Source organism: Motacilla alba, chromosome 1A (genome assembly GCF_015832195.1).
Source record: "Motacilla alba alba isolate MOTALB_02 chromosome 1A, Motacilla_alba_V1.0_pri, whole genome shotgun sequence".
NCBI lineage: Eukaryota > Metazoa > Chordata > Aves > Passeriformes > Motacillidae > Motacilla > Motacilla alba.
Genome location: NC_052031.1, coordinates 6,956,591 through 6,972,451, shown reverse-complemented (window position 1 = coordinate 6,972,451; position 15,861 = coordinate 6,956,591). Strand labels below are relative to the sequence as shown.

The 15,861-nt window shown below is 49.8% G+C and overlaps 1 protein-coding gene across 10 annotated transcripts in view; it reads left to right on the top strand.

Moving 5' to 3' along the window:
- The window catches only part of FRMD4A (FERM domain containing 4A), a 357,044-nt gene extending 341,622 nt beyond the window's left edge, over positions 1-15,422 (top strand). For 8 of the 10 annotated variants that reach the window (XM_038154023.1, XM_038154022.1, XM_038154024.1 and 5 more), the window contains 7 exons: positions 512-740; positions 1,893-1,949; positions 2,418-2,655; positions 3,065-3,229; positions 4,922-5,781; positions 8,138-8,234; positions 11,667-15,422. In XM_038154023.1, coding sequence (XP_038009951.1) covers positions 512-740; positions 1,893-1,949; positions 2,418-2,655; positions 3,065-3,229; positions 4,922-5,781; positions 8,138-8,234; positions 11,667-11,769 — 1,749 coding nt within the window. In that variant the 3' untranslated portion in view covers positions 11,770-15,422. Of the gene's footprint in view, positions 1-511; positions 741-1,892; positions 1,950-2,417; positions 2,656-3,064; positions 3,230-4,921; positions 5,782-8,137; positions 8,235-9,988; positions 10,061-11,666 lie in introns of all 10 variants that reach the window. The other 2 variants (XM_038154021.1, XM_038154018.1) reach the window with 1 other exon arrangement.
- Positions 15,423-15,861: the final 439 nt, after the last annotated feature.

Sequence of the window (15,861 nt, the reverse complement as noted above, 5' to 3'; positions counted from 1 at the left end):
TTCAGCTCATATTTACCCCAAAGTGTTTGGTGGGTGCCAGACAAACCTGTCAAGGAGGTTAAAGCTGTGGTTTTACATCAGTACATAGCAGTGAAATCAAATGGAGCTTAAATGTAGAGATAGAAAACAGGGAGAAGGAGCAGGTGGGAGTCAGGTGTAACCCAGAGATGGGTGTAAAAGGATGAATGTATAGTAGAGCAGTAGAGCACCATTAAATTTGGCCACATTGAACTGCATGAAAAGTCAAACAGCACATCAGGGTTAGGGCTGGAGCACACATCTCTTCCTCGTGTGGGTCATCCCTTCCACCAGCGGGGCTTCCAGGCACTTTTGAGAGCAGGTGAAGGCAAGATGGATGTGCTCGGAGAGGCCCTGAGGGCAGCAGCATGACTGCGGATGCTTTGCTGATGGAGAGCCTTTGTTGGAGGCCACTGGTCAGGTTCTGGAGATCTTCCACATAGGTGGGCTCAGAGAGTTTGGTGGTAACCAGAATCCACTCGCCTTTCGCCAGGAGGCAGAGCTGGAGCGCCTGGAGAGGGAATTTGCCATTCAGTCCCAGATCACGGAGGCTGCGCGGCGCCTGGCCAGCGACCCGAACGTCAGCAAGAAGCTGAAGAAGCAGAGGAAGACATCCTACCTGAATGCCCTGAAGAAACTGCAGGAGATCGAGAACGCCATCAACGAGTACCGCATCAAATCTGGGAAGAAGCCGACGCAGAGAGCCTCCCTGATCATAGATGGTAAGTGGGACTTGGTGCCCACAGCGTCACCGAGGGTCTGTGGAGGGCAGGGAGCAAAATTCTCAACAAATTTTCCCTCCCTCCTCCTCCCTGTCCTGCCTGGAGGGCCCAGGGGTGCTGCCAGAGGGTGCTGTGTGTGTTAGGGATGTGCTGGGTCCCAGCAGCAAAGCTCTGTTGTGCCAGATGATCAGGGTGTCAGCAGAGCAGGCTGTGACTCCTTTGTTCACCTGTGAAATTGCTCTCCTGGTGTCTCCTCCAGAGCAGTGCAGTACAAATGTAATTAATGTTAGCAGATAGGGGTGAGCTCTCTAGCTCAAAGGCATCTGTAAAATCAAAGTGGGAGCAGTCTCATTGCTGTGTTCAAATATTTCTTTTCTTTTTCTTTTTTTTTTTTTTTACAATGTAATTCTCAGGGCACTTTATGGTTTATTGGGTTGTTGATTGATTTTTCATGAAATCCATAACTTTCTGCCGTGGTTCTTTCTCCTTTGTGGATTTTCCCCTTTCCCTTTGACTTGCAGAGCTTTTCTCTGTGCCTTTGTGGCAGGAACTGAGATTAGAGCTGCTGTATTTGTGACCTGGGTACCAAACTGCACCTCAGTTAGAGATAACAGACAGCCGTGAGGACACAGCTGGGGGAGGCAGCTCAAATATCTGCATGCCAGGACCTGAGAGCTTTTCCTGCTGCTGCAGAAGATGCTCCAAAAACATCTCCTTGAATTCCACAGAACTTGTACTTGGTGTGAGCCTTTAGTTAGCAGCAGGATGATCATTTTAAGAAGATGGATCAAACCCAGAGTCATTAAGGGCCAAGATGTAAATCTCACTAATGGCACTGTGCCAGTTTGCATCCTCTGGGGATCTCAGCTCTCTGTTGTGACTCAGTCTTAATCCCCAATTATTGAAAAGAGTTAGCAGCTCCTTGAAAGGCAGCCTGCTGTTGAGAGACCTGACCTGCAGCTCTGCCCTCCCAGACTGAGAGTGGGCTGAGTCAACCATTCATAGGAATTTTGCCTCTTGCTCTGGGGGGAGGAAGGTGTGGGTGAGTGCTTAAGACTAAGACTCAGTGGACAAAGATCATGGTGCAGTTCAGCACTCAGACACTGCAAATCTTGGGACCATCTGACCATCTTTGTATTTTCTTCTCTTCAGAAGGAAACATTGCCAGTGAAGACAGCTCCCTCTCAGATGCCCTTGTTCTCGAGGATGGTATGTTGGCTGCTCTGTGTTCTAGAGAGTGGGAAGGGATGTGTGAACTCCTGATTGACACTCAAAATGGAATTACTGTTCTGTGTAATAGTCCACTGATAGACCCCAGAAGAAAAAAGCTTGGTTTCCCCTGACTCTTTATCTTGTAGTCAGACATCAGGCCTGGAGCAGTGAGTATTGCTGTGGTTACTGCTCTGAAAAATTTCAAAAGACATTCCTAGAATGGCCCCTTATTTTCCCTTAAATTTCAGTTGTTTTAAGGCATCACACACTCTCGCTGGCCATTCTCTCCCAAAATGGAAATGTCAGCCAGTGCCCTTCTGAAAGTTGGCTGTTCAGGATGGCCCTGAGCACAGCCAGGGGAAGCAGGGCAAGGAGGCAGGCTCTGGAGGCGCGATGGCATCTCTGGGGGTTGTGCTGCCATTGGAGGTGTCACACAGCCGTCACCTCTCTCCCTTCTCTCCACAGAGGACTCTCAGGTCACCAGCACAATCTCCCCTCTGCAGTCCCCACACAAAGGGCTCCCGCCGCGGCCGCCGCTGCACAACCGGCCGCCGCCGCCGCAGTCGCTGGAGGGCCTCCGCCAGATGCACTTCCACCGCAACGACTACGACAAGTCCCCCATCAAACCCAAGATGTGGAGCGAGTCATCCCTGGATGAGCCCTATGAGAAGGTCAAGAAGCGCTCCTCGCACAGCCATTCCAGGTGAGCCAGATCTCTTGAAGCTCCCTCACAGAGATATTCCCTGCTTTCAGGAGGGACAGGTGGGAGCCCTTTCAAAATTTACAAACTTGTCCCTTACTAAAAGGAGACTTTTGGCCAATCGTCAGGTCATAAAAACAGGCTACAGCCACATGATTGCTGTTTGGTATCTCAGTGTTATTCTACAGAACATTTAGAAGGGTAGGATGGTGGAGCATCTGAGGGCTTTGACAGAACTTGGCCTTGACCTCTGGCACCATAAGCGCTGGGACAGAAGCTCAGAACAGCATCTGACCCAACTCCCACTCACCCCTGCAAGATGCCAGGCACGTGCCTGAGATCTGGAAGGATGCGTGGGAGCCACTTCCCCAAATTCCTGCGGGAGAGCTGAAGCAGGGTGTTTCCTCTGCAGCAGTCACAAGCGGTTCCCCAGCACCGGGAGCTGTGCTGAGGCGGGAGGCAGCAGCTCGCTGCAGAACAGCCCCATCCGGAGCCTTCCCCACTGGAATTCCCAGTCCAGCATGCCGTCGACGCCGGATCTACGGGTACGCAGCCCGCACTACGTCCACTCCACGCGGTAAGTCTTCCTGGCTCCAGCCTCACCTTGCGTGCCCTGAAATAAACTTGCCTTGCTTTATCCTTCCCTCGGGGTATGAATTAATTCCCAGTTCAGGAAAGGACACCAACCAGTCCTGTTCAGATAAGAGGCTCATGTGCTCATGCCAGTAGAGAATCTCTCCTGAACTGACATCCTGAAATCCCTTCAGATAAACACGATTCTGCCCCTCGTCCCTCCCCTGAAGTGATCAAGCTTTTCTTCTGCTGGGTCTTTCATCTCAGACTGTTTATAGGCTCTACAGGTCACTTTTAAAATGCATTTCATGCTTCTGCTAAGTTCTGCAGTAAATTCCTCCATGGATCCAGCTGGAGAGAACATGTTGCTTCCTGTCTGACACAAAATGTTGAATAGTGTTAATTTTCCCTCATGGATAAAATGTTTGCACGGGTGTGATGTTACGTGGAGATGAAGAGCAATCCAGCCAAGGACCCAGGTGGCAGTGGAATTTAGCCCAGGGTTGACAGAGGACAGAGCTGAAGTGTGTGAGGGAGGTGATTGGATGTGTGGGGCCAAACTTGACTGTGATTTTCAGCAGGATTTTTACAAACTGTTCAGCTTCATTGCTCTTTTGCTTTTGTGGCAAGCACCATGGACACTGCACGGAGCAGAACTGATCCAGAGCTGTGTTCTGGTCTGTGTCCTGCCCTAAGGGGAAGTGCTACCATCATTTAGCTCAGAATAAATAAAGAGTTATGCAGTTATGCCAACACATCAGCCTCGGGCAGAGACAATACAAGGCATTAAAGCTCTGGGTTAAATTTGTTAGAAACTTTTGGCTGAGGGTACCTTTCAATGGTGCAATGTCTGTTAACACTGGAGCCAAGCTGTATGAGAAATGAGCCTGGCACAAGGCTTGAAAATTGGCCTTAACTGAGATGGGGACATTTGGGTGTTCGAAACAACCATTGCTCAGTCTGTAGCTCATTCATGAGCTGCTTGCCCTGGCCTTAGCCATCCATCATGTAGATGTGTTTCTTTTCCTTGAATGGATGGGTGGAGCTATTCAAACAGCTGGGGTGAATAGAGACCTCCCAGACCTGGCCACGAATCAAGCCTTGCAAACTGTGATCTGGGGTGGTTGCCTAAAGGGCTGTCACCAATGACATGCATTACCCATGGCTGGGCCCCAGCAGCACCAAGCTGCTTGACAAGGGGTGGCTTTTGCAATGACCAGTGGAGAAATCACAACATTCAGGGCTAAGTATGGGCAGTCTGTCTGTCTGTCTGTCTCTCATCAGGTGGATTGTACCCATGCAGGACTTTCGTGGGCCACTTGCAAGGGAATCTCACCACCTTTGTGGTCTGTGAGGTGCCAAGGCTTGAGGTTCCCAAGCTTTACCCTTCAGGCTGGGCTTTTCCCAGGGTGGCTTGCCACAGAGGAACTGGATTGGACAGGGGTTTATGTCCCTCGTGGTGCTGCAGACTCAATGTCACCACCAAGGAACTGGAGAGGAACAGGAACAGCACCTAATCGCCTCAAGCCCTGCAGCAGGGAAGCAGATTGCATTGCAGGCAGCAGCCCCAAGCATTGCTGGAAGGGTTCAGGTTTTCGATACCCTCGGATTCCTTTGGTGTCTGTGTGTGCAGACAGGGATGGGGAATGATTCTACCTGTTGACTTACAGCCTGCTTTTTTTCCTGATGCCTGTAGGTCAGTAGATATCAGCCCAACCAGACTGCACAGCTTAGCTCAGCACTTTAGACACCGGAGCTCCAGTTTGGAGTCACAAGGAAAGCTCCTCGGCTCAGAAAATGAGACAGGGAGCCCTGATTTCTACACCCCAAGGACTCGTAGCAGTAACGGCTCTGACCCCATGGACGACTGCTCTTCCTGCACCAGCCATTCCAGCTCGGAGCACTACTACCCTGCTCAGATGAACCCCAACTACTCCACCCTGGCAGAGGATTCCCCGTCGAAAGCCAGAGAACGGCAGAGGCAAAGGCACAAATCAGCAGGCAACCTGGTCTCTTCCAATTCAGGGAGCATGCCCAACCTGGCTGCGAGGAACGGGACGGGACACCACCGTGTCTACCTGCACAGCCAGAGCCAACCCTCCTCCCAGTACAGGATCAAAGAATATCCCCTGTACATCGAGGGCAGCTCCACACCCGTGGTGGTGCGGAGCCTGGAGAACGACCAGGAGGGACACTACAGCGTGAAAGCACAATTCAAAACCTCCAACTCCTACACGGCGGGGGGAATGTTTAAGGAGAACTGGCACGGGGATGAAGTGGACTCTGTCAGGCTCACCCCATCCCGCTCCCAGATCATAAGGACTCCATCTCTGGGCAGGGAGGGCCATGAGAAGGGCTCGGGTAGGACTGCAGTGTCGGATGAGCTGCGGCTCTGGTACCAGCGGTCCACGGCCTCCCACAAGGAGCACAGCCGCCTCTCGCACACGAGCTCCACCTCCTCGGACAGCAGCTCCCAGTACAGCACATCTTCTCAAAGCACCTTTGTGGCACACAGCCGGGTCACGAGAATGCCTCAGATGTGTAAAGCAACATCAGGTGAGAGCCGGGCCCGGGCGGAGGGGTGGGAGGGATGACCCCCATTCAGCCCGGGTCTATGCCAGGTGTTACACGCCAGCTGGAGAGCAGTGCCAGGACACAGCACGTTATCCGGCCTGCACACACTGCTCACCAAGCCTGGAGGTGTAACACTGGGGGGGAGCCTTGTCCAAGACATTCATCAATGGCAATGTTTGGAAACATCCATGGAAATCATCACTTCTCAATGATGGACTCAAAAGACAGAGAGAACCAAAGCCTGGTTATTGCCAGGTCTTTCCTCAGAGTACAGTTGAGTTTTGGGTGATGGCACTAGAGGCTGAAGGTGACAAAGCTATGGGATCATCACTATTCCTAATCACAGCAAGGGGAGTGATGAAGCAGGCAGGGGTTCAGCACAGACTAGCAGAATATATGTACTCAGTGAAACACCAAAAGTATGAGAAAGGTTAAGTGGGGCATCCCAGCCCCTCCACCCCCCATGAAAATGTTTGAGTGATGACATCTTTGTGCACTGCTGAGACTTGGTTTTCCCATGCAGCTCCAGTGACTCTGCTGATAATACCCTGAAATTCAGAGTTCTGCAGTTTGTGCAGTATTTTGCCTCTGTGTTATGTACAGAGCGTTGCTGTTAATATTAAACATATATGTTGTGTACACCCCTGGGCTGTTAATATTAAATGCTAAGAAAACAGTCAAAATCATGGCTACAATGTGTGTGAAACAGTCCTGGGTTAAATATTTACTAGCCATCAGTCACTCCTTGATCAGCCAGTGTGGACAGATCAAGGACTTGCTAAAAACCTGAGCCACATGCCTCAGCATGGGAGACACCATTGCTCCAGCTGCACTTGCCACTGCCTCCCAGGCAGACCAGTGCATTGTCCACCCATGCTGGCTGCTGGCCTTCTGCCATCCCAGCGTGGTGTCCAGTCCGTGGTGACCACCACGCTGGCACCAGGGGGGCCCTGCACTCGCTGCCAACCCCAGTGTGGACTCAGAGGCTCCTCGTGGGCCACCAGCAGCTGCCCAAGAAGGGGCTGGTTGATGTGTGATGCCAGCACTCATAGGAGTACCAGGAGTGGACCAAGACACAACTGAGTAGCTGCTAGGACGATCCTGTGTCTCCCTATGAAAATCTGTCTTCCTCCCTTTGGTTGATTGGCATTTCTGTTCCATGCAGCAAAAATGCTTGAACACTGGAAAGCTTTTGCTTAGCCTTGGAAATAGTAGCAGTTCAGGAACATGGTGGGTGTGGGTGAGAGCACATGAAGATCACTGTCGGTCAGTCCATTCCCTAGCTCAGCTGGGGCTTTAAACCTAAATGTGATACCTGTGCAGCCCAAGAATGTTCAGTAATCACAGCATGGCCTGACCAGTTGGCAGCATAGATTGGTTTTGTGTTCAGAGTCTGTTCCCAGTCACAGCTATGGGAGGATACTGACCTCAGGAGCTGTGAGGTGCAGAAGCAGATTAAAATTTGTTTTGCCCTTTAGGTGTCATTTGACAGCAGCTAAAGAATTTAACAGCAAAGAGGGGGTGCCAGGTAGAAGCCTCCATAATTTCAGCTGATAGGTCGGTTGGGCTGCACACTGTCCTTCAAAGAGGATGAGACTTCTGGCATGTATTAAATTCTAAGGCATGTATTAAATTCAGAGGGTCAACACTATATAGACTTGAGGAGGAAGAAAGTGAGGTGATTTTATTTGCTGGACCCTCACCAGGGAAATTCCCCCAAGAGCCACTGGTCATTTACAGTCCAGCTTGCTTCTGTCTTCGTTCAAGCATGCTAAGCCTTCCTTTGGTCCCTAATAGGACTGTCAACAAAGGCAGGCATTTTTTACAAATCCACAGTGAAAGGAAGTTGTAGCTTTTGAAATCTTCAGAGCAGTGTACTTGTCCAGGCTCTCACCACTGCCAGTCCTGGCTCCTAGGGACATGGAGCCTCTCCCCCCATCCCTGGAAACAGGAGGCTGAGCCTGCCAGGCTGAGCTCCTCCAGTTCAGGACCTATGGAGTCCAGGCAGCAGCAACCAAGTTTCTGTGCTGGGAGAAGTGTGGCGTGTGCCAGGCAGGATCAGGAGAGTGTGGGTGGCTGTATTCAGCTGGAGACTGAGTGTTCCTGCAGAGCTGAGGCCAGATCCAGCCCGTGACGTGCAGCACTGTCAGCAGAGGCTGTGCTCTTGTGCCATGTTCAGGCACAGTCACCCAGGAACGGGGCGAGGCCTGTCCCAGGCTCTATTTGCTCACAGCCAGACATGTTTCTGCTGGTCTGACCAGCTGATGCTTCTGAACCACCCTGACCTTTGTGTTCTCACCTCACCAGTTGTTTTTCTCCACCCTTGGTTGTTTTCCAGCTGCCTTACCTCACAGCCAGAGGAGTTCCACGCCGTCGAGCGAGCTCGCAGCCACGCCACCGGGCAGCCCCCACCACATCCTCACGTGGCAGACTGGGTGAGTGGCTGTGGGGTCAGCTTAGAGATCCACCTCCCTCAGAGCCAGTGAGAAAAAGCTCCCCACACACAAGCACAGCTGTGGGGAGTGTTTCCCATGTGCTCCATAGCCTACATCCACACGGAGCATTTCCAGTGCCCCGCCTGTGCTCTTGTGGTGATGGAGCTCTGGTTTAGGCTGAGCAAGACATGGCTGAGTCATCCACACCCAGCACTGCTCCAAGCAGTGTCAGATCCACAAGGAAAGGAGCCCTGCAGGTTCCTCCTGCTTGGATAGTCTCCTTCCTCCAGTCTTCTTTGTATGTTGAAATAGCTGATTTCTTTTTTTAGCAGCCATCACACTGGCTGTCCACACCAAGACCTTGTTGAAAAGGCAGGGTTCAGCACCTGCCACGCCTGTGTGTGCAACAATCTCATTTTTCTGCTCAGTTTTCCCCAGCAATGTGTCTGCATGACTTTTAAGAGCATCTTTTTTCAGCTACCACCAACATGAAGGTGCTTCACCAGAGTGTGAGAGAAACATTACACACCCATAGCCATTACTAATGTAAATACAGTAATTGGGTTCTTTGGCACCTCTTTACAAGGCAGGGAGTTCCAGGAGTAAATAAACAGCCTTTTGCAAGCTCCCATGGGTATTCTCTAGCACTCTCTGTCCTGCAATTCTGTCCTGCCCATGTGAAATAAAGGTCATTTCCAGATCCCATCTAACTCAGCACATGCAGTGGGATGAGATTTTGGTGAGATCAGCTAGATCTGACACTACAGTCCTCAAAATACCCTAGTGCTTTGAATAGGAAAACAGATCTGATGCCCTGAGTCGTGAATTGGCACTAACTTTGAAAACATTTCACTGTGCAGCCACTGGAAAATCTCCTGCTCTTTAATTACCCATGTCACCTATGACCAGGTTTGACCTCTGGTTTTACTCCAGCACTGTTTGTGACTGCACTTTAAATTGGAGATGAGGAGAACCATAACCACAACCCCTTAGGCTTACCTGGATTTTAAATTCACACATTTGACATCCAGTCTCATGTGGTCTTTGCATGTGCTTCCAGCTTTAGAACAGAAGAATGTTCTTGGTCTCATTTCACAAAAAGTCATGGGATAGCAAGATAGGCAAAATGGTACCTGCCTTTACCATACACTGCAATTTCCACTATTAAAGGTTTGGGATTAAATTCAAATCTTAGTCTCAGTCTCCATCCCAGTCCTAATTCTTCTAAATATCTCGATGATGATCAGAATTAAAACTGGTGAGCAGCCAGCTGAGACATCTGTTTGGATAATCCCAGCTTTTCTTAGTTTTCTATTCAAGCTGTCCTGCACCTTGCCTCTCACAGCAAAAATACTTTAAGCTAAATTCTCAGCTGGTGAAAGTGAAGCTACCTGGATTTATAGCTTAGGCCCTGCACCAACAACCAGTGCAAAAAGAATTGGAGACAAATCAACCCTTGTTTTGTCCCTGAGCACAGCACCCAAGGCGTATGTGTATAAATACAGGAGTGGATCCAGTCTGCCATTAGATGCACAACAGATTCCTCCACTGCAGGAGTGGCTGTGCCCACCCAGCACGACTCAACAGATTGACAGTTCTCCCCACCATGTTTTTGTGTCACTAACTTTTCCTAAAGATGATTCATCAACTTGTTTCCCCACTGGATTAATAAGCTCGTAACAATGTCTGTGTCACTTCTTTTCTTTAACATTTCCTCTCTCCTCTTTCCTCCTTTTTTGCTCTCCTTTGTTCAGAGAAGCAACAGACAACTCACCCACTATGGATGAGTCTCAGTCTCCAACCCACCAAAGTACTGATGAATAGAGGTATAGTAAGGGCACGTTTTGTTCTTTCCTCCTCCTGCCCCGCAGTCGGTGAGCACAGGCAGTGCCCGGCCTCCCGCTGGCCCTCCGGAGCTGCCCTTCAGCCGTGTGCCCGTTTGTCTGCCAGCCCCGAGGCTCCCGCAGGGCTTGGGAGCGTTCTCACCCTCAGGGCCTTTTCAGCCAGTCTGTGCCTGCGGCACTTTCCCCTGTGAAAGGGACTCGGGGCCAGCCCACTCTGTGTCCCTGCCGAGGCTGAACGGGCACAGAAAGTCTGGGGAGGGGGGGCAACAAATCTGTGGCTCAGGAGAGTTGAAAACAGAGAGCTGTGGGAACAGTCTGGGAGCAGCCTGGTGAGGACACCAGGGTGAGCTCAGAGCCCCTGGCCACAGCTCCCTCACTCCTTCCTCCCTGCCACAGAGCTGAGGCTGACTGCAGCAGCAGCACCAGCAGAGAGCTTTATGGAACAAGGAGCAGCCCTGGCCCCATTCCTGTGGGAAGACAGAAGGGGAAGGGTGGAGGGAACAAAAAAACCCTCAGAGTATTTCTATTTTAATTAAACTGGCATTGCTGTCTGACACTCTCATTTGAATCTACATCCATTCACAGCTGGCATCTGTCAAGTACTTCAAGCCCAGCTTTCTAGAGTTATCCCATAAACCTCTGTACTCAGCAGAGCTGGGAAACAAAAGGCTCTTTAACATGCAAATGTCGATGCCCTTGCTCAGGTTCCTCTCAGACACCAATCCCAGGGAAACCAGGTGGAAAATGGGGCAGAGGAAGCAGAAACTGCACCAGATGTGAGATCAGTGCTGTGAGGTGGGGAGGGAATGCAGGAAGGAGTGAGAATCCCTCAGTAAACAGATAAAATACTCATCTCCTGCTTTTCTCCTCAAAACAGTCTCTAGTTTGGAAGTTGGTTCAAATCAAAGGGTGAGGGAGAGACATCAATTCTGGCTATGACTGCACAGATACAGCAGCCACTTTACAAAAGATCCAGATTTTGACCTGTTTTCCTCTGGGAAGGAGCTCCACAGCCTAAGCCAGGAGCTGATGCTGGGTAGAGCTCTTAACGTAAATAGCAAAGAAAATTCTTATGAATTGTCTCATCTACTCAGAATAGACAAAGAAAAAGCCAGGCAGCAAAAGAAGCAGTACTTTGTCAGGAAACAGCCCAAGATGAGGACTAGGCTATTGCAGCAGAACATGGTCCTTGCCATGTCACTCTGGGACTGCTCAGTGATGCACAAGTCCCTGCCCAGAGCAGAAGTGCTACAGAAAGTGCCACCACCCTCCTCCTTCAGTGTTCCCACTGGGTGGTACAGCCCGTGTCCAAGTGAGCTGCTCTAAGGACTTGCTCCTTGGAGAGCATCCTGTAGAAAAATCTCTAGCCCAGCTTCCTGCTGAGCAGGACAGCAGGCAGAGCCTCAGGCAGGGCAGAGGCACAGCACTGCTGCTGTACCCAGGGCAGGGGGGAAGAAGACACAGGCAGAGTGCAGTGGGGTCTTTGAATACCCTGCGTTCCTCCCCACCCATAACACAACGCTTTGTGCTCATGGTTGAACTTCCCAGGAGCACTCGCTGTCCTAACAAAGCTTCCTTTCTCCTGCAGGAACTACACTGATAGCTGTTTCCTGGATTCTCCCCTCTATCCAGAATTAGCAGATGTCCAGTGGTATGGGCAGGAAAAAGCCAAGCCTGGAACTCTAGTGTGAACCCCTGACCTCAAGTTAATCACATCAATGCCATTCTGAGATCACCTCACTGCCTCTCATTTGCCTTACCCAGATGCACTGTCACCCAGCACCAGCTTCAACTCTAAGCACTTTTCTCACGATGCAATTCAAGACAACATTTATGGAACACTGGCCCTGAGCCAGCCACCCCGGCAGCGGCGGAGCGCAGCACATCCCGCTGCCCGACGGTGCCCGTCCCTCCCACGGCCACGGGGCAGACAGGAGCAGCCCTCTGAAGAGTCAGTTTCAAAACTGGGTTTCCTTTCCTTTCCTTTCAAGGCTCGTATCAAAGATTAGTGTTCCACAGCACGTAACAGCAGCAAGAGTTCCATGACCTGCAAGCTGAAGCCAACAGCATTCGTTTGAAGGGGGTGGGAATAGGACAGAGGCTGAGAAATGGAGACCATGTTCCTGAAAGTGCATCTGTTCTGAAACAGCAAATCCCATCACTTCAGAGATGTGTCAGTCTCACAATCAGGTCAGCACTGCCAAAGATCTCTGCACCACTACTGGCAGGATGAGTTACTCAGCAAGTTGCTACAAGAACATCTCCCTTCTTTAACTCGGTGGCAGACACGACCACCCCCTGCAAAATGGCATTTCCTTCTTCATTTGGAGTCCACCCACGCGCAAGCAAAACACCCCCTGTGCTGCAGACACACCCGGGGTCTGGGCTGGTATCACAGCATCGCTGTCTGCAAGCCACTCTTGAACTGGACAGACAAGGTTTACAAAGGCATTACCTAAAGCAGAGGCAAGTACTGCACTCAGCATCTCTGTGGCTGGCACAGAGTGCCCACCAATACATGGAGAGGTTGGGAGTGTATTGGTTGTTTTGATACAGATAAAAATTGCCAAAAAAACCTTTCCACGAGCAGACACGGCCAATAAATTGGAACCTGACATGAAATCCAAGGGAAAGCACATCGCGATCGACCTGACCCGGCCAAGCTGCGTTCACGCGTTGGTTCCACTCCTCTTCCCTTCGTTAGCACCAGTGTAGCAAAGGGCTCGTCACCCGTGTGCTGCCGTGTGGGAGAACTGCTCTGTCAGGAAGCGGGAGGGCTCCTGGAGCGGGGCTGGACAGCCAGCAGACAGCAAATCTTCCCCTCGCCAGAGAGAAGGGAGCGGGCGAGCGAGGCGCCGGACGAGCGGGAGCTGCCCGCGGCCACCAAGCGGAGCAGCACGAGCGCGGCCTGGAAGGAGCTGCAAGTTTACACATACTTTAGAGCAATGCTTTATACATGTCAAGCCATGGAACTTTCAAAGGCCTCAAAGACACTTTTGTAAGGAACAAGTGCACAATCTAGGTGGATGTTGAAGCTGGCACGTCTTAGTCTTCACTGCGGTGCTATGCTGTTTTTATTGCCACTCGACGGGGGCGAGCGCCCGGCCTTCCCCCGTTGGTGCGTGCAAACGATGATTTCCTATGGGAAAGGCATTAAAAGAAACGGCTGGAGGGGGTTACTTTGTGAAAAGCAGAAACTGAAGTTAGCTTTAGTTTAAGGAAAAGGAAAAAAAAAAAAGTGTGAGAGTGTATGTGTGTGTGAGTGTGTGTGTGTGTGTGTGCGTGTTCCAAGAATAACAACAGCGTCTACCAGACAAAGTAGAGCGAAACGTTTCCAATTAAACACCGCGACTTGGGGGGCTGCCACACCTTTTGGTATTAAGATTGCTGGAAAACTGCATTCCAGGCTTTAAAAGAGAATGGGTTCTCTGTAATTAGGCTTTGAAAAACGATGGGGTTTCTAAATATTAATGCAAGCAGCTCATGCCAATTCCTTTCTGCAACTCACACCAGAAGCGTTGGCTCCGGTTCCCTGCGCTGCTGCTTTGCATCACTGGTGAGGAGGGGAGGAGGCCTTGCAGAGATGAGGCAGTGACAGGCAGAAAGGCTGTTCCTTGTCCAGGGAAACCTGTGGCAGAGCCAGGATTGGATGGGGCAAGAGGCCAGGCTGGATGGGGCTCTGAGCAACCTGGTCTAGTGGAAGGTGTCCCTGCACCATGGCAGGGGTTGGAACTGGATGATGTCACTTCCAAAACAAAACCTTCCATAATGCTCTGATAAGGAAACTCTTCTATGTTCACACATGAAGCATAAATGAATTACCCTTCTGAAAAAAAAAATAGAAAACCCACAAAAACACTGGCAGAGGGTTTACAAAGGTGACCACACAAACCTTGTGCTTCTGGGCCTCCCTGAAGCATCACTCGGGAGTGCAGCGCACCGTGACGGCAATTGAAACCTTACTTTCAATTCTGGAAGAACAGCCAGCGGTGAGATTGCAGCCTTTATCTGGACAAGCAAAATGCTGTTTTCACCATCTCTTTGTGCTTTGGGGTCTTTAACATGGGAATTATTTCAAGCTCCTAATTGGATTTTTAGCTGGATAAGAGATAGTACTGATTATTGACATTTACTGATAAAATTTGGTAGCTGAAGTAAAAGGATTAAATAAGGACCAAATTAAGCTACAGCAAATCATTTAGCCCAAGGATTTTTAGGGGCTCTGAGCAACTGTCTGTTTTCTTTTTAATTTCCCTGGTAAGTGGTTTGGGTTTGTTTTTTTTTTCTGTGTACCTTCTTTTAATTAAAAAGAATTCAACAACAGCGGCACTATGAGGCCTCTGGGCACTACAGGAAGAAACATTAATTCCTCCAAGACCAGCTCTGCAGTTTTGCAGCAAAGGTTAAAAGGTGGCAGCCCTGAAATTAGTGGGGGGGGGGGGGGGAAATATTTAGCCTGAATTGCAAACAGGCTGGAGTGGAGAAAAAGCTTTCTAGAAACGGATTGAGTTTTGCTTTGCGTTCTGCTTTTCTGGTTTGCAATCAAGGCACATGTGAGCAGCCAGTCTGGTAGTAAAGACAGATTAAGTAAAACAGGTTTTACTGTTTAGCTCAATTCAATTAAACACAAATGTACATAAAATGTTAATCATATGAGATTAACATATTTAAGTATAACACGGAGGGGCATATACATAGCTATTATAGACAAGCACTTGACTACCAACTTAACCCCTCCTTTACTTTTTTATTTTCCAAGGCTCCATCTGCCATAAAGCCACAACCACGTTCAGTCTCTGTGTCTGACACTCCCTCTGTGTGGGCAGGAGCCGGGGGACAGCCCCTGCAGGGGCTGTGCTGGGAGGCAGGGTTTATTTTTAAATGATATTATATGCAGTCGAGTGTTGAAAATGTTGAATCAGTCCAATTTGTTTTCACTCTGTATTAGTTTTAGTTTCAGGCATAGCCGATCCCCATTCAGGTGCTATCAGATGACCAGTTACTGCTTAGTTAACTAGATGTAAAGTTTTACATATATATTAATGTCAATAGTTTTATTACAAGTTGTGTAAAATGGACTCTCTAGTTTAAAAAAAAGGAAAAAAAACGGAAAAAAATTAGGTCTCTCCTGAAATTGACTTTAGAGCATGGAAAATGATTTTACTGGATTCTGTTCAACTGTAATCAAGGAAAAAAATATGTATGTTGTAGAAAAAGTTGCAGAATTAAAAAAAAAATCTGCTTTTAATTTATTCTTTTTGTATTAAGAATTTGTATAGTAACCTTTACATTTTGCAAAACGGTGTTGTCAACACTTCCTTATTAAAGCATTTTCAAAATGAAACCTTGCCGTGGTCTCTTTGGGAGGGCAGAGCCCAGGCAATCCTTACCGCTGCTGGAGACGCTGGTCCAGATGTGTGCACAGCTGGCCAGGGTGTCCGTGAGGGACCTGCTCCTTGGCTGATGGCAGGAGGCACTGGCATTGCCCCAGAAAAGCCCATCCTTTAGAGATCCCTCGGGATTCAGCAGCCAGCAGATCCATGCTGGCTCTGTGCCACGTTCTCCCAAGCACTGGTCCCAGGGGCTCAGGAGGACCAGGAGTGTGGCTGATGTCCCACCACTGTGGGAAGCAAAGTCACAAATAGTATTTACTGCCAACACACAACTTGAAATAACTGAAATGAACGCTCACTCACGTGGAGTGGATGCCAAGTTGCTGCAAGGCTGCTCCAGCAATGCCAACAGCTGTGGGACAGCACCAGCACATTCCCCACGCTCCAAGG